At 37.2% G+C, this 18,758-nt stretch overlaps 1 protein-coding gene across 9 annotated transcripts in view; it reads right to left on the reverse strand.

Moving 5' to 3' along the window:
- Positions 1-18,758, reverse strand: part of BACH1 (BTB domain and CNC homolog 1) — a 124,407-nt gene that overhangs the window by 17,347 nt on the left and 88,302 nt on the right. For 6 of the 9 annotated variants that reach the window (XM_074389386.1, XM_074389384.1, XM_074389383.1 and 3 more), the window contains 2 exons: positions 13,397-14,731; positions 10,217-10,423 (listed from right to left, as the gene is read on the reverse strand). In XM_074389386.1, the coding sequence (XP_074245487.1) occupies positions 10,217-10,423; positions 13,397-14,731 (1,542 nt within the window). Of the gene's footprint in view, positions 1-5,287; positions 9,664-10,216; positions 10,424-13,396; positions 14,732-18,758 lie in introns of those variants that run through there. The other 3 variants (XR_012514883.1, XM_074389387.1, XM_074389385.1) reach the window with 3 other exon arrangements.

The raw sequence follows: 18,758 nt of genomic DNA on the forward strand, positions 1-18,758 counted from the left end.
TTTTATACAAAAGTATTACTACAAAATTATGTATGAATCCAATTATTCATAGCTCTAAAATATTTTAAAGCTATCCAATATTTTGAGAAAATATACTATAAATACAAAGTACTAAATTTTCATATGGCAAAGTATTCTCCAATTTGTTTAGATTTTTATATACAAGTTTTTTGTTTTTTTAATAGATGTCAAAAATGAATCTGTAAGTATGTGTATGTAACCAGAAGCAATGTTTGGCCAGCACATTTTCTCTTAGGCAAAGTTTATCAGTTGCACTCTTTGGATAAATGACTCTGCAGATACCAAAAGGGCAAGAACAGTGCCTACTACTTGTTCACAGAAGGACCCATTAAATGCATCAACACCCATTTCTTTTTATGGTCTCTCAGAAGCGAATCCAAAAAAAGGATGGAAACAAAGCTTTCAGAAAAAAGTGAGAAATATCTTTCTTCGGTCACACCAAAATTTAGCCATGGATTCCTCTATCAAAGTTGAGATGGATCTGTTCTAAACAGCAATAAAAAATTTCAACTGCTGGTTGGTGTTTTAAATTAAATATGGTTAAACAAAATAAGGAGTACTTGCGCTTCCGCCCAGAAATTAGAACCATTACTTAGCCTACAAATACTATGAAGATTACAAGTATTTTATGACTTCTGTATCTTAATATACACCTGATCTTTAAATACTCTCACTCCTCCCACCCCACTAAATTAGGGATGACATCATTCTTTAAGTATACAAGATGGCTTGCTTCTTCACAACAACTAAAAGAAATAGGTACAACTCTAGAACTGCACCACAATTATTTCTATAAATTAAATGTTCCCATCTGTTCCCCTGCACTTTAACTCCTACACAGCTACACTTCTAGGTAGTTAGCTAATGTTTCCATTTCACTCTAATTTTAAAACATAAATTTACTATAATAGCAGACAGCTTAATAACTCAAAGCAAAATACAAGTACTTCAAGTAGATTACTTCATCAGTATTTAAGATACCTCCCAAATCACTACTTGTAGTTGTGTGACTCACTATTGGTGCCCTGCTACCTATTTCTACAATATATTTCCATTTTCCTATAAAAACAACTGTATAAATCACATGTTTGAAGTGCTGCACCTTCAACTACAGATCTATTTTTTGAAAGGAGTAAAACTGGCATTCTGATACCATTCTGCATTTAATAACAACAAAAAACCTTTACAGGCTGGGCACAGTGGCTCACGCCTGTAATCTCAGTACTTTGGGAAGCTGAAGTGGGTTGATCATTTGAGGTCAGGAGTTCAAGACCAGCCTGGCCAATGTAGTGAAACCCCACCTCCAACAAAATTACAAAAAAATTACCGGGGCATGGTGGCACACGCCTGTAATTCCAGCTACTAGGGGAGTCTGAGGCAGGAGAATTGCTTGAACCTGGGAGACGGAGGTTGCAGTGAGCAGAGACTGCATCACTGCACTCCAGCCTGGTGACAGAGTGAGACTCTGTCTCCACCCCCTAAAAAAAAAAAAAAAAAAAAAAAAAAACCCTTTACATATAAATCCTTATTTTGAATAGCTAACATCAAATACAAGTTTTTTGGTAAAGATTATAAATATAATTCAACCAATAAAGATATAGAAGAATCTGGCACCAAAAGAGTAAGCGACAATTTTATGATAGGGAAAAGCAGGCATCCCCAAACTGCGGCCCCCTGAGGCCATTTATCCGGCCCCCCCGCCGCCCTTCAGGAAAGGGCACCTCTTTCATTGGTGGCGAGAGGAGCACAGTATGTGGTGGCCCTCCAACGGTCTGAGGGACAGTGAACTGGCCCCCTGTGTAAAAAGTTTAGGGACGCCTGGTGTAAAGAGTACTCACTGCTAGAAAATGGTCATTAATAGTTCCTTAGTAAGTAAAACCTCTGAACAGACAGTTCTGAGAAATCTACAAATGTCACCGAGAAATAGAAGCAAAAATGCTCATTTTCTCTAAGATAAAAATAAAAGCTACCACAAGATACGGTATCTCACTATCAAACTGGAAAAAAAAACCCAAAAGCTGACAACAAATCTTTACTGAGGGTGTGGATGGACACATTTATATACTGCTGGTGGAAAGTCAAATGTTACAACTACTATGGAGGAGAATTTGTTAATATCCAATAAAATTATGTATGTATTTACCCTTGATCCAACAATCTCACTTCTAGGAATGTGTCCTAGAGACATAGCTCCTTAAATATGAAACAATAGTATACAGTTATTCACTGCAGCATCCCAAATGTCCACCCACAAAAGACTGGTTTGAATTGTATTACAGCCACAACTGAGTACTATGGAGCTGTAAAACGAATGACAACCTCTCTGAACTAAGAAAAAAATATTTCCTAGAAATCAGTTAAGTTTAAAGAGTAAAATACAGAACAATGTATGTAAAATATTTCTATGCAGCAAGATGCATAATAAGAGTAGACATAAAATGTTAATACATTTTTAGAAAAGAAATGCAGGGGGGGAAAAAAATCCAGAAACTAATGAAAATAGTTACCTACAGGAAATAGCTATGAACTGAGTGTAAGGAGAAGGTAAGACCAAGATTTGAAGTATATATTTTTTAAAACATAGTTTTAACTTTTGAACCATATAATTGCTTTACATTCAAAAATAAAACAAATAAAAAAGATAGGCCAGGCACAGTGGCTCTTACCTAAAATCTCAGCACATTGGGAGGCCAAGGCAGGAGGATTACTTGAGCCCAGCAGTTTTGAGACGAGACTGGGCAACATAGCAAAACCTCATCCTGACCAAGAAAAAAATTACCTGGGCATGGTGGTACACACCTGTAGTCCTGGCTACTCGGAAGGCTAACGTGAGGGGATCACTCGATCCCAGAAAGTCAAGGCTACAGTGACTCATGATTGTGCCACTGCACTCTAGTCTGGGTGACAGAGTGAAACCCTGTCTCAAAATATGTACAGTAAATCCCAGTAATATAAACAAGAAAAAAAAAGTTAATTGTATATCAAATTGGTAACACAATATTTCAAATAACTTTAAATCTTCACACTCTGGGATATATTTAAAAGCACACAAAAAAGCAAATAAATCTTAAATTTTGCTCAATATATTTATTGTTAACTGATTGTAATTTTTTAACTTTTTTTACAGTATGCTCTCACTTAAAATCATCGACAGGTTCTTGGAAACTGACTTTAAGAAAAAGAATGTACAGCAGGCCCTCAACAAACGTTGTGTTCGACATCCTTTCATTATAAAGTTGATAAAGAAAAAAACTGGTTTTGTTACCCATCATTTCATGTTAAGTGAAAACTTACTGTATATAAGATAAAGGAATTAATACACTAATGTAACTGGAGCCAAAGTTTTCCCTGTAAATGATGAGAGGTTAAACATAAACATATAAAAGAAATGAAGACAAAAGCTCTATACTGCTAAATTTGGACTGGAAATACTACAACTCAGGATTTCCAACATACTTTTTACTTTCATTTACTGAAGCCTGATATATATAAACTCACGATATAATGAACTCTATTTTATACACAGACGCATATACTTCCTAGCTCTGTCCACTGAAAAGGGCCCAGAAGGAGTTAACACTCCAGTAACAGGTAGGCTTTCCAAAGTCCAATATATCTGCTAAAAGAAACCAGGAGTTTTAAAGAAATGGGTGATTCCAAAATCTTGAAACAAGAGAGGTTAAAAAGTGAGACTATGACAGGTGCTAGATGATGATATCAACAGAATAGCAGCTGGCTTGAACAGGCTCTCCCTGGCCAAATCTGAAAAATGTCAACATCAAAAAGAATAATGAATATTACTTATTCTAACAAATTGAATCAGAAAAAATTAATCCAAGAGTCCATAGTGATTCAAAGAGTGAGAGGTAAGGAAAAGAGAAAAGAAGAAAAGGCCAGGCACAGTGGTTCACATCTGTAATCCCAGCACTTTGGGAGACTGAGGCAGGAGGATCACTTGAGGTCAGGAGTTTGAGACCAGGCTGACCAACACGGTCAAACCTCATCTCTACTAAAAATATAAAAATTAGCTGTGTGTGGTGCAGGCACCTGTAGTCCCACTGGGGAGGATGAGGCAGGAGAATCACAGGAACCCAGGAGGAGGAGGCTGCAGTGAGCCAAGATGACGCCACTGCACTCCACACTCCAGCCTGGGCAACAGAGTGAGATTCTGTTTCCAAAAAAAAAAGGAGGTGGGGGAGAGAAAGGAAGAACAATCCTTTTTAAAGAGAAATACCAACTTAAAAAAATGTAAATAGAATAAATTAGAAAAACCATAATTTCGTAATCATGGTAAGGGTCATCGACCTATTCTAAAGGATCTAGGAGTACTGGGGAACAGGATAATTAATTATAAGCTGCCCAAGTAACATGTCACAGATAACTAAGCAACACAAGGGTGAAAAAAAAGTACTCTGAAAATGGAGCAATCTGGCACTTCCCACCCACCTCGGAGGGACAATCCTGACACTGCACTTCCTGCCTCCCTAGGTGACATAATATAAAGGACAACACCAGCGAATGTTTAAACTCAGTCGTATCAACTCAAACATTTCCAGTTTACAGGAAATAAAGAGATGGAGAAATGGCTAAAATAAAGCCACGGGGAAGCAATCAGACAAACACTTCAAGTAAGATATTTATGAGATCTAGTCTGGATACTTCAAAAAGTTATTGTCATTAAAACAGTAAGAGGACTTGTTCCAGATTAAGAGACTAAATAGGTTTAATCAAATACATGATGACTGTATTCCCGTTTGGAAAAAAAAAAAAAGAATCTATGAAAAACAAGAAAATCAGGGTAATTTGAATAAGAACTAGATATAATATTTAGGACGTGTTGATATTCTCAGGCATAACAAAGGTATTAGTCATATCTAAGAATGCCTCTCTTTAGAAGATGCATGTTTAAACATTTAAGGATGAAGTGTCATAATATGGTAGCTTTCAAACAACTCAGAAAATAAAGGAGAGGAAGAGAGCTAGAGTGAGGAATGCCAGCAAGACAGCAGGACACGAATGACAGTGACAACAAGGGGTGAGAGACCAAGACCAACCAAGTGGGCCTGAAAAAAGACCAAGACTGATAGGTGGAGACAGAGATGGAAAGACTGACAAACTAACAGGTACAGACAGATATACTGAGAGATACAGAGACAGAAGCAGAAGGATCAAGATCAGGCATCCCCAAACTACGGCGCCCGCGGGCCGCATGCGGCCCCCTGAGGCCATTTATCTGCCCACCCCCCACCCCACCCCCCACCGCACTTCAGGAAAGGGCACCTCTTTCATTGGTGGTCAGTGAGAGGAGCACAGTATGTGGCGGCCTCCAGCGGTCTGAGAGACAGTGAACTGGCCCCCTGTGTAAAAAGTTTTGGGACACCTGATCAAGATAAAGCAAATGTGGCAAAATGTCAAAAATCCATGAATCTACATGGACAGTATATGGTTGTTTATTGTATCATTCATTTAACTTTTCTGAAAGCTTGAAATTTTTAGAATGAGGTGGAGAGGGGTGACATGAAGCTCAAGAAAAAAATGAACACACTTGAACTTGGCTCCCTATAAGACCGTAAACGAGGGCTATGCCTTACTCATTTCTGACATCCTGGTACCAAGCACAGCATTTCACATGTAGGGTGACCATCCAATACTTACAGAAAGAATAGAAAACCACTTTTATTTAAAGTATAACAATACATATTGAGCCATGACCACATGCTGGGCAGTACAGCTTTCCATCCCTGTCCTCATTAGATCCTTGCATCAACCCTGTGGTGGCTATTACTCTTATTCCATATTAGTAATGGAGGAATGTGAGTAGTACTGGAGGTTAAGCAATTGCCCCAGGCCACAAAGCTACTCAGTGGCCAGGCAGGCTTTCCAGTCATTTGCCACCAAAGCTTCCATGTGATCTCAGTGCTATCGTGTGCAGTGAGTTCTCAGAATTTAAAATGTACCTAACATTTATCTTGGACTTGTATAAAATGCATGGTCCAGGGCCTTGACAACAGGTCTGGGATAGACTAAGAAATGTCCACCTTTAAGGGGCCCAAGATAACTAAGATCCCAATGGGACACACACCACATTTCAAGAAATGCTGCTCAAGGATAACACAGAATGACACAGAACAGGTTCCAGAAGGACCACCGAGGTGCCCTTTGGTAGAGCAGCCAGTAAAATGTGACTAGTTGTGAACACAACAGGTTTATTTTTAATAAAATATAATCTTCACCATAAAATGCAAATCACTAAGGACAGATGAGGTCGTTTTACTTCCGTGCCATCATAATGGACAAAAGTAATGAAATAAAATGGTGTCTGAACACCTCAACCCTGAGCGCAAGTGTTTGTGAATATTCTGGTTGCTGATAACTTACAAGTTGATATCAAAAACAGTATTTGAAACTTTCTAAGAGAAATACATTTTGGTAAATTTTTTTTCTACAAAAAGCGAGGTTGCCTTCATTTCAGGGTTATCTCTGAGGTTAAAACGGTTATCAGAGATACGTATACTTTCTAACTACTGAATTAATCTTCCAGGAAAAAAAGAAACTTTGACCTTGTAAAGAAAGCTACACAGACAAGAGCTTCATAAGTCAAACACACGAACAGAAGTTGAATCCAAAGACTTTATAATTAATAGTTTTAAAAGTCATGTTACTGTCTTATACATTATGCACATTCAGTCCTTATAGTAAAAGAAATGCTAAATTAATGCTTAACTTCTAACATACTATAAAATTCAAAATAAATGTTGAAGTCAATGCCACCAATTTTTCCACCAAATACATACCTTTTCTTCAAAGGTTCTATCAGACTCTGATAGAACTCTTTGTTGAGAAATATCTTATTTACTCAATACAAACTCACATTTCCCTTTGACTTTCCCAATACTCTGAGACTATAAAGTGTCCTTTATATATGATTATAATACTAACCCACTTTGCAAACATTTTAGAAAAATTATTCTACTATAATCAAACCCTTTTATCATGTGCCGATCCATCCAGGTCTACTATGCTATTACCCACAGGACCAACTGCAAAAAGTTCCAAGATTTCTCTCTAGGAAAACAGCCAATAGCCAAAGACCAAACTGACTAAAATATAGGGCCCTCTGCCTGAATATTTTCAGACCAGGGCAATACAGACTGAATCTATTTATATGTTAAAGTCAACCAGTCATTCACTATGTGCAAATGGCTGTTTAATTATTAAACAAGCAATTTCCCTGAAGTATGTTTGCTATAATCTTTAGACTATAAAGATTAAGAACACTGCTATTACCCAAGTCACTTTCAAAAAGCAGCATCTCAATGAGATTAAAATATACAAATATATCTGTTCACATTCCTTCCTCTGTATTCCCAACTCTCCATGCCACTAAGTACAAACCTCTGGCTGTAACTCCCCTAGTTTTCTTTGTTTACAAAAGACAAGATCCATAACATCACCAAACAACCAGGGTCCAAGTAAACTTCTTACCATAATAAATATCTTAAATGTCAAATTCTTTTACTTCTAGAAGGGCCAGCTTTGTTATTCTTACCAGATAATAAGTAGCACATTTTCTGTTTATCTGAGAAAGACATCTAGAACTGGGAGTGGTATGAAGGAGAGAGTAGGGAGTTGAAGGAAGATGAAACACAAACAAATCACTCTGATACAAAAAAAAACTCCAATACGACTTCTCTGGGGTTATTTCAGAAGTCAGTCTGGCACCTACCTAGGTGCAGTAGACACTATCAGCTGTCTGCTGTGCCTGTCGAAAAAGGAGGGTCTTGGCTCTTCTATTTTGTTCTTGCTCTCTAGTTATAGAAAAGGATAGCTGAGTCAATTAGGCCAGTAAGATACTCTCCTTGGGAATTCAGAACTAACTAAAACGGTAGCCTCTGGCTTAGTCCCTGGAGGAGAGGGAAACCATTCAGGCATTGTACCACAGCCACCCTTCCCATGTGCACTTAGAGGCACACAAAGCCACTCTCTGGGTACAGAGCTAAGCGGTTACAGAGAGAAGTCGCTGGGTTCCTTTCTCGCTCCCTGTTATTTATGAGGCTTGGCTCCATTCTCTAAATGAGAGGTACCTATCTCTTTACAACAAATTCATTCATTCATTCATTCATTCATTCATTCTTCATTCAAGACTCCATTTCGAAGCCAAAGAGTTCAAATTAATTTAATAGGTAAACAGGATACTGACCACTCTTACTCCACTGACCATATGAAAGGAACCTTACTATGACGACAGAAGCAATATACCACACACAGAGTTTACAGTTTATGGAGACATTAGGAAGAGGGTCAATTAAGAAAGTGAAAATTTAAAAATCCATAAATAATATAATAATATATATATATTTATTTGGTAGTTACTATGTGCCAGGCATTGTTCTAAGTTCTTCAGATGTATCAACTCACTTAATTCCCCAAAATAAGCACCTGATCTATAAAATAGAAGCTAGTACTATCCTATTTTTTCCAATGAGAAACCCAAGTCTCAGAGAGAGTAAATAACCTGCCCAAAGTTATTAAGCATCTAATTCAGAGCCCACAATTTTTAACCACTGTATCTGCCATCTCTCTCCTAAGAAGGAAAGGCAGAGGGAGCAGAAAGGCCAAAGACAGCAACTTTCTTCATCCTAGATATCTGAAATTTAGTAAAAATGTCAGTAACTAGCAAACCAACGTCTTTGTATCAAAGAAATAAAACCTTTGAGCGAAGAAATAGTTCTAAAGGACAATAGCTATTCTCGAACATATTTGCTTAGTATCCATTTATAAAATAAAGTTACTGATGAAATAAACTAGAACATTCTTGTTTCACTTTTATTTTTAGAGGAATAAGAAAACTGGATAAACTCTAGGAGCTGCTATAAATTATAACTGGGAGACGGAAAAGATCAAGAACTATAAGAAGTAGAACTAAGAACTCCAGTAGTCCAATTTTACGTAGATTTCATTCAGATGGCTTCACATAACCTAACACTGTAAAAAGTATCTCTGTATTATACCACAGAACAATAACTGAAGCCCAAAATACTGTACTCTGTCTGAAGGCAGGTAAGGGTTTAATTCAAAACTGAGGAAGAAACACCACCAGTGTGGTATTACTGATATATACTCCAAAAGTACCAAGTACTACAGAATTCAAAACTATTCCTCTTTGGTTTTAACAATTTTAACTATTCAGCAATATCATATAGGTGTCTGAGTTTTGTTTTTTGGTTTTTTTACATCTCTCATGCCTCTATTTATAAAACATCTGGTTCCTCCTTTTTTATTTTGTTATGCTTCATCTGGTTATAAAAAGTGATGACTTTTTATCTTTTTATATAAAGTATATGTACAATATAAAAATAATAAATTTTTATTTTTCAACTTCTCTTGAAGGCACAATTTTCTTCCCTAAATTGTTGCTGTTTAATTGCCATTCATAGCTAGAATATTCATGCTTGAAAACTTGCCACAATCCCAACTTTAAGCTTTCACCACTTAACAAAGACAGAAAACTGAATATTCAAAGAATGTTTTTACTACTTCTAAGCTGTTTCCTTGCTATCTTTAATCATATCTTAGCCTTAGCTGGCCTGCATTATCACAGTTGTCCTCTTTCATATAATGCTTCCTTCCACCAACCGCCAACTGAAAAAAGAAACAGAGGGAGTAAACTAATCAATTTTTCAGTTAATTTGTGTCTTGATGCTGGAATAGAAAATAAGTTTCAAAACCAAGTACTGTTCTCACTTAGGATCTCATTCGAGATTAAAATTTTCGATTCATATCACCATATCTTATCAGAATTTTTTTTCCTCAGATGAACGATCCTAGTTGGTCTGGTTTTGGTACCAACCAAAACAAATTATTCAGGTCCACAGTTCATTTAAATTAACACCTGGAATTTTAGCTTTTATAGACACAAAACACAACACAGAAATTAAAGTGCTTTATAATTTCTTTAATCTATTCAACCCCTAATGATTAGGTAGACAGTAAAGTCATTCTTAATTTGAAAACCTTTTTTTAAAAAAAAAGCGCTTTACATATAGCATATAACACGGTAAAAATGATAAAATGGTAATTGATACATATTAAAATTAATACGTAATTATATCTGACCTAGAAATTTAAAAACTATTTCCTCAACAAAAAAGAAAGTGGTGAAACTTAAATAGTAACAAGAAATCTGTATACCTACCAGCTTCTCAATTTCTGATTCAAGATTCTGTATACAGTCAAGTTTTCTCTTGCGACAGCGCTGTGCAGCAATTCTGTTTTTACTTCTTCTTCGAATATCATGGATACAATCCAGTTGTTCTGGAGTAAGCTTGTGCATTTTCAACAACGACTGAAAATCATTTCGAGAAAGTGAAATTATCCGTTGTGCATTGAATGGCAGTTTTACCTAGAATATGAAATAAATATTACTAATTATTGCTGTATTTTATAATTATACTCAAACCTAAGAAGATAAAGGTATACATCTAGGTTTTTCAGAGAATTTATTTTACATTAAAGAAAACACAGACCTCTATTCCCAATTTCTATGTAATCCATTATAATAAAAACTGATCATCTAATTTAATTTTACAGTCTATTTCAAGAGATAAATACATTAAGCAGATTTTTTCGGCAAATCCAACATATTAACACAAATACTGACATACGCAAAATGTAAAGACAGAATTTTTTTTATTATTGTATGTTAATACACAGACATTTTTACTTAACCCTAAAATAAAATCTATTTTATCTTTTGGATGAAATGACTATGTAGCACTGCTTTGATATTAGTATAATTATGTTAGTAATTTCTACAGCATTTTAGAAAATTTATTTTTCTATCAAGAAAATGGTAGTCTCACAAAAATCACTTAAGATACACAATTCAATCATCAAAATTAAAAAAGTAAAGTCTTATAAATATTTTAAAGTCATTTCAACATACTTAATTTTGGAAAAAGAAGACTTTTTTTAAAACAAAGTTGTATGAGTTTAATTACAGTAATTACCAAAAATGTAAATGAAATACAGGTCAGTTAGTCTGGCAACCTACTTAGCTTACCTTTTAAGTTTACAGATATTAGTTACATAAAATGTTTTAAATGTTTAAAAATGTTTTATTTTTAATGTTATTTTCATAGTAATTCCAAATGCTACATCTATAATGTCATAAAAATCTATATAAAACCCATGCATATATACTACTACTTAATCACCAATCCACCTCCTTCCAAAGCCAAGACTATTTTTAAAAAAGAAAGCCTCTTTCAAAGCCATGTCATCTAACAGCTACGAAACCAAAGAAAATGCCAAAGAACGGGATGTGGAGAAACTGGAATCCTTGTACACCTGTGGGAAAATAGTGCAGTTGTCATGGAAAACGGTATGAAGGTTCCCCAAACAATTAAAAATCACAGCACTTTACATCTCAGCAATCTCACTCCTGGGTATTTATCCAAATGAATTGTAATCAGCACCTCAAAGAAACATCTGCACTCATCTACACATCTTGTTTTATGGAGACAGAGTCTCTGCCATGCAGGAGTACAATGGTGCAATCATGGCTCACTGCAGTCTCAACCTCTTGGGTTCAAGTGATCCTCTCACCTCAGCTTCCTAAGTAGCTGGGACTACAGGAACATGCCACCATGCCTGGCTAATTTTTGTACTTTTTGTAGAGACGGTGTTTCACCATGTTGCCCAAGCTGGTCTCACACTCCTGGACTCAGGCAATCCACCCTCCTCAGCCTCCCAAGGTGTTGGGAATACAGGCATCAGCCACTGTGCCCAGCCCACACTCTCATACGTGTTACAGCATTATTCACAATAGCCACAATATGGAAACAACCTAAATGTCCATGGATAATGAATAAAGAAAATGTGGTGTACATACACAAAGCAATACTATTCAGCCAGATAAAAAGAAGGAAATCCTGCCATTTACTACAACATAGAGAAAATGGAAGGCAGTATGCTAAGCGAAATATGCCAGACACAGAGGAGACTAAATCCAACATGATCTCAATCATACAAAGTAGATAAAACAGTCAAACTCATAGAAAAGAGTAGAGAGTAGAATGGTGGTTGCCAGGGGCTTGGGAGAAGGAAAAAATGGGAATCTGCAATTGGATGGGTTAAGTTTCAGTTATAAAAGAGTAAGTTATAGAGATCTGCTGTACGATATTGTGCTTAAACTTAACAATACAGTATTATGCACTTAAAAATTTGTTATAAGGGTAGATCCCATGTTAAGTATTCCTATCACAATAAAAAAAAAAAGCCCAATAAAGGGAAAAAAATGCAACGAATAGGAAAATAATTTTTAAAAAGAATGTAAATTGTGATTATAAAAAGAAAATTCAACTACTGAAAGCCAAGCAAAATCATATAAAATATTTAAAAAATCATTTAAATAATATATTTTTGGAAGGAACTAACAGGCCCATATCATTACTGGACTTACAAGTAATATTATACAGAAAGGAGCTATCAAATACAAACTTTTATGTACAGAATACACAAATCAAGCTTGCTTTAATATCATACTAGCTACACGCAACTCATGCTAAATTAAGACATTTATCAATAGTTAAAATGGCTAAAGGAAATTTAAAAACAAAAAATCAATGGCCATGAAAAACTAGCTCCAAGAAAACTTCACTCCACTAGAAGCCACATTCCCACAACTAGTCACTGTTAAACCATTGCTCAGTGACATGTCCCAGGTTTAGAGGTCCTTATTGGCAATGAGCAAGACTAAATATATGCTGCATTTTTCCGAGACTTATCGTCATGACTACAGAATCATTATTCTTTTTTCTCTTGGGACATAGCATTTGATTTAAACACCAACGTGTGAACCTACTTTATGGTTAATATACCTACTAGAAATAACTGAACACCTAAGTCCTTCAGACTTCATTGGTACTCATCGCACAGTCTTTTTTTTGAGATGGAGTCTTGTTCTGTCTTCCAGACTAGAGTACAGTGTCATCAACCCGCCTCATTGAAACCTCTGCCTCTCGAATTCAAGCAATTCTCCTGCCTCAGCCTCCCTACTAGCTGAGATTACAGGCACCTGCCACCACACCCAGCTAATTTTTGTAGAGATGGGGTTTCACTATGTTGGCCAGCCTGGTCTCAAACTCCTGACTTCAAGTGATCCACTTGCCTTGGCCTCCCAAAGTGCTGGGATTACAGTCATGAGCCACCATGCCCAGCCCTATCACACAGTCTTATAATTAACTTTGTATGAGTTTCCACTCTAGTCCCTGAACCTGATCATAACCCTAAGGACGCAAAGGGAGCTGATCCAGAGTAAATCCCAAGTAATCATTGTTAAAATAATGAATTAAAAACATGCAGTCCTGCTCACCTCACATTCTTGTTCTCTGGCTGAACAGGATTCACTGTCTCCTTCGGTGTCTGTCTCAGAGTCGTCTCCCAAGCTAATGACACAAGCATATGGGCAAGGTTCTTGCTGGGGTTCTGAAACATAATCATCATTTCCAATTTCCAAATTGCTTGAACAGCCTTCAGTACTCAGTGTACTTATAAAAGGGCAGTTGACAGAACTTAATGTTGTAAAAGTCCTCTGACCTGGTTCTGGACTCTCGCTAATTCTGATACCTAACCAGGGACACTCAGACCGTTTCTGTGAGATCTGTTCTGAGCCATCTTTGGCCACAGCAGGTGATAACTGCATCTGGCAAGGAGAGTCGGTGCTGCATATGTCACTCCAGAAGCCTTTTGCTAGGTGTTCTGCCACTTCTCGCTCCACACTACTCCTGTCACTAGATGCAAGACTACTATCTTCCCTGGGGCCTGAGTCAGATTTCAAAGGTAAGTCCTGACTTTCAACAAATGTTTTTTCTTGAATGTCTGTACCTGACAAAGGCTTTTCTGTTAACACTGTTGTGTTTTGCATACCAGTAAAATTCAAGTCACCATATTGGTCATATGTGTGTAAAAGAGACAGAGAATAAAGTCCATGAGGGTCTATGGAAGAATTGTGGGGAAAAGGAGTCACTTCCGATTTTTCAGTTGGGCACTGAGAAGCAGGCTCTTTCTTCGTTTCTTCAGGTTCTATTGCTAATTTACTTTCATCACATTTTAACATCACCTGCAAATCTCCACACTCTGGGACTCCTCCCAGGCATTCATTTTCAGACGTTTCACTCGGCTGAACAGAAGCATGAATGTCTTTGACACTAGATTCCCCAGTACGGGCTCTGTCCGTTCCAAATGCTTTTTGGAATTTTCTGTATTTGGGGCATAAAGAAGGCAAGGCCAGAGCAGCATCCTTCTCTAAGCACATGGACTCATACGTCTGACTGGCACTATCTTGTAGAGGAGGTGAGGCTTTTGCATTTCCTTGATACCTGCGAAGTTTACATTGAGGAGTCTGAACATTTTTATTTTCCAGAAATTCCTCCGCTTCATCAGTTTCTAGATCCCTCTGGTCCAAAAGTGAAAATTTAAGCTCTGTTTTTTGACAGTGTGATGGAAAGCATTTGCTTCTTGGGCACTCCTTCTGGTCTCCAGTGGAGTCCAAAAACTTAAATTTGAGAAACTGAAAGCAGGATTCCTCAATATTGTGTACACTTAAAAACTCCACACATTTGCACACTTCATCCACATTCTCTTTACTTAAAATCAGTTTAGCGGTGTAGGCAAACTGAATTAAAGGTTCAAATCCTTTAACTGTCACCTGTTGATACACAAAATAAAAACAAACACGTCATTTGAAAGCTGTCTAGTACATAAAAACAAGGTAAGTGGAAGAGGAATAGAGAGATGTGTAAATTATTTGTGATAATTATAAAATAAGTACTTTAATTTGAAGAAAAAATATTTTTCAAATTCTATTCTACCTGCTACACATACATAGTCTATTGCTAGCCCAGCTCCATGTGGCCACTGTATTCCAACTGCTACATGCTACAAAAGCAGAATTTTAAGGATATAAAACAGTATCTGTAAAGCAGTTACAAAGAAGTCCTGATCCATGGTAAATGCACAGTAACTGGTAAATATTCTTAACAGTAAAAGTTTTAAAGATTCAGATTTTTTAAAGTGATCTAAGAGAAGTTATAAAAATCATGCCTCAGTACCGTTTCAGAAAAAAATCATGGACTTGAGGTAACAAAACTTTTTTTTTTTTTTTGAGACAGATTTTCGCTCTTGTCACCTAGGCTGGAGCACAATGGCATGATCTTGGCTCACTGCAACTCCACTTCCCGGGTTCAAGCAATTCTCCTGCCTCAGCCTCCTGAAGTAGCTGGGATTACAGGCGCCTGCCACCACACCCTGAATTTTTTTTTATTTTAGTTGAGATGGGATTTCACCATGTTGGCCAGGCTGGTCTTGAACTTTTGACCTCAGGTGATTCACCTTCCTCAGCCTCCCAAAGTGCCAGAATTACATGCATAAGCCACTGCACCAGGCCAACAAAACTTTTACACAGAAACTTGTACATGTTCATTAAACCTGCCTCTGCAAAATGAGAAGCAAATGGAACCAGCTGAAGTACACAGAAAGCCTCATCCTGGGTTAAAAGTACAAAATTAATTTGAAACCACTGAGTTCTTCTAAGAGTGGTCAAAATACTATTAATATTTGTGATCTTGTTAAAAACATGCTAAACTATGTTTAGGCTTTTTAAATGCTCAAATAAAAAGCAGTGATACCATCAAAAGCTGATGAGAATGCAGAGAAACTAAAACTAAATCACTCACACATACCTAATGGGAATATAAAATGGTACAGGCACTTTGAAAACAAACAAAAAACAAAACAAAACAAACAAAAAAAACTTTGGCAGTTTCTTAGAAAACTAAACATGCAACTACCATATGACCCAGCAATTGTACTTCTGGTCTTTTATACCAGAGAAATGAAAACTTACGTTAACACAAAAACCAGTTCACAAATGTTTACAGCAACTTTATTTGTAATAGCCAAAAACTGTAATTAGCCTGACTTCCTTCAATAGGTAAAAAGCCACACACGTGGTACATCCTTACTATGGAATATTACTCAGCAACAAAAAGGAATAGATTGCTGATACCACACAATCTGGATTATCTCAGCTAAGTCAAACAACATCAATCCTAAGAAGTAATATCTTGCATGATTCCATTTATGTAACATTTTTGGAATGACCAAACTTTAGAAAAGGAAGAAAGATTGGTGGTTGCCATAAATTAGGAATGGAGGAAGGGAGCAAGGGAATGAGGGCATGAAATGTAGGTAGATGTCTGTGGTTATAAAAGGACAACACAAGGAATCTTTGTGTGTTAGCAAGTTCAGGTTTTTGTTGTTGTTGTTGTTGTTGTTGTTGTTTGTTTTTGTTTTTGAGGTAAAGTCTCGCTCTCTCGCCCAGGCTGGAGTGCAGTGGTGCGATTTCCGCTCACTGCAACCTCCACCTCCCAGGTTCAAAGGATCCTCCTGCCTCAATCTCCCAAGTAACTGGGATTACAGGTGCCTGCCACCACATCCAGCTAATTTTTGTATTTTTAGCAGAGACAGGGTTTTGCCATGCTGGACAGGCTGGTCTTGAGCTCCTGACCTCAAGTGATCCGCCTGCCTCAGCCTCCCAAAGTGTTGGGACTACCGGAGTGAGCCTCCACAGCTGGCTGAGTATATTAACTGTGGTAGTAGACACACAAACTTTCACAGGAGATAAAATTATATAGAACTTAATGCTCGCGTGCGTGCATACACACACACACACACACACACACATCAGTAGAAGCAAAACTGTGGCAATCTGAACACTATGGGAGATTGAATCAATATCCTGGTTGCAATACTATAATTTTCCAAAACGTTATCAATGGGGGACACTAGACAAAGTGAAAAGGAACTCTGCATAATTTCTTACATCTGTACATGAAAACATCAATGTGACAGTTAATATTGTCAACTTGATTGGATTGAAGGTTGTAAAGTCTTGTTTCTGGGTGTGTCTGTGAGGGCATTGCTAGAGAAGATTAACATTGGAGTCAGCGGACTGGGAAAGGAAGACTCATCCTCAGTATGGATGGGCACCATCCAATCGGCTGCCAGCAAGGTTAGAACAAAAACGGAGGAAGAAGGTGGGATAGGTGACTTGCTGAGTCTTCTGGCTTTCATCTTTCTCCCCTGCTGGATGCCTCCTGCCCTTAACATCAGATGCCAGGTTCTTTGGCCTTTGGACTCTTAGACTTACAACAGTGGTTTGCCAGGGGCTCTCTGGCCTTTGGCCACAGAATGAAGGCTGCAATGTTGGCTTTCCTACTTTTGAGGCTTTTGGACTCGGATTGAGCCACTACTAGCTTCCTTCTTCCTCAACTTGCAGGTGGCCTATTGTGAGACTTCATCTCAAGCCAATATTCATTAATATATACATATATCCTATAAGTATCTATAAGTATTCCCCCTTCATATATACATATATCCTATAAGTTCTGTTCCTCTTGAGAACCCTAACACACTCAATAAAAATTTTAATTTTTTTTTTTTTTTTTTTTTTTGAGACAGAATCTCATTGTCACCAGGCGCCAGGCTGGATTGCAGTGGCGCAATCTTGGCTCACTGCAATCTCCGCCTCCTGGGTTCAAGCAATTCTCCTGCCTCAGCCTCCAGAGTAGCTGGGACTACAGGCGTGCGCCACCATGCCCAGCTAATTTTTGTATTTTTTTTTTGTAGAGACAGGGTTTCATCATGTTGGTCAGGATGGTTTCAATCTCTTGACCTCGTGATCCACCCACCTCAGCCTCCCAAAGTGCTGGGTAAAATTTTTGCTGGGTAAAATTTTTAAATAAGTTAAAATAATCTAAAAAGGTCTTTAGGACAGTGAGTTATATGGTATTTTGACTTTGTCACTATAATGGAACACTTCAAATATTTGAAAACTTTTGATTTACAAATTAAGTGAGAAAGAATGAAAGGATGCATACACACATGAATGTATGCACATACCTTTCCTCCTAAATCCATGAATCAAACTTTGCTTTACTTGGAAAGTCTCATTTAATAATTTGAAAATATGACCCATAATTAATTTATCTCCATTATAAAATGTGTTGTTCCTTTTTTAAAACAATGGCTACCCATACATTGGCCTTTTTTTTTAAAACCATTTTCTTGGTATTGTACCACTGACCCTGACCTCTGCCACAAATCTGACAGAAAACCTATCTGTTCCCAAAACTGTAGCTGTAGTTTCACAGAAGTATGAATGGACAGCAAGAGTTAAACTGTAGACTTAGTTTACAGTTTACACAACTGTATCCAATTGAAACATCCCACACAGACCTATCATACACAAAGAATTTCTACATTCTTTCTCCATGTTCCTCCTAACTTCTATTTGTGTCCCAATCCCACAGCCTTGATACTCTGCTAGCAGCAGTTACTAACTAAATAAAGCAAGGGATGCTACTAAGAGTCAACAGTCAGCACACCCCCACTCAAACAAGAGCTCCTTTTAAAGGCAGTATATTAACAAGGACCCAAATATTTATTAGCCTGAGCTTCACAACAGGCCAGGGAAAAAGATGTATGTAAAAACAAGGCTCTATAAAAATGACGCAACACTTTCTTTTTTCTATTCAATACATAAAGACAAAGTCAAGAAAGAAAGAAGGGAGACAGACAGAACACTTAACCGAGTGACTACTTTTCACAGGAGATGTCTTGGGAAAATGTACGTTTTATAGAACCCTAAACCTAGTGAAATGGTTTGGCTGTGT

This window comes from Saimiri boliviensis, chromosome 18 (assembly GCF_048565385.1).
Source record: "Saimiri boliviensis isolate mSaiBol1 chromosome 18, mSaiBol1.pri, whole genome shotgun sequence".
Lineage (NCBI taxonomy): Eukaryota > Metazoa > Chordata > Mammalia > Primates > Cebidae > Saimiri > Saimiri boliviensis.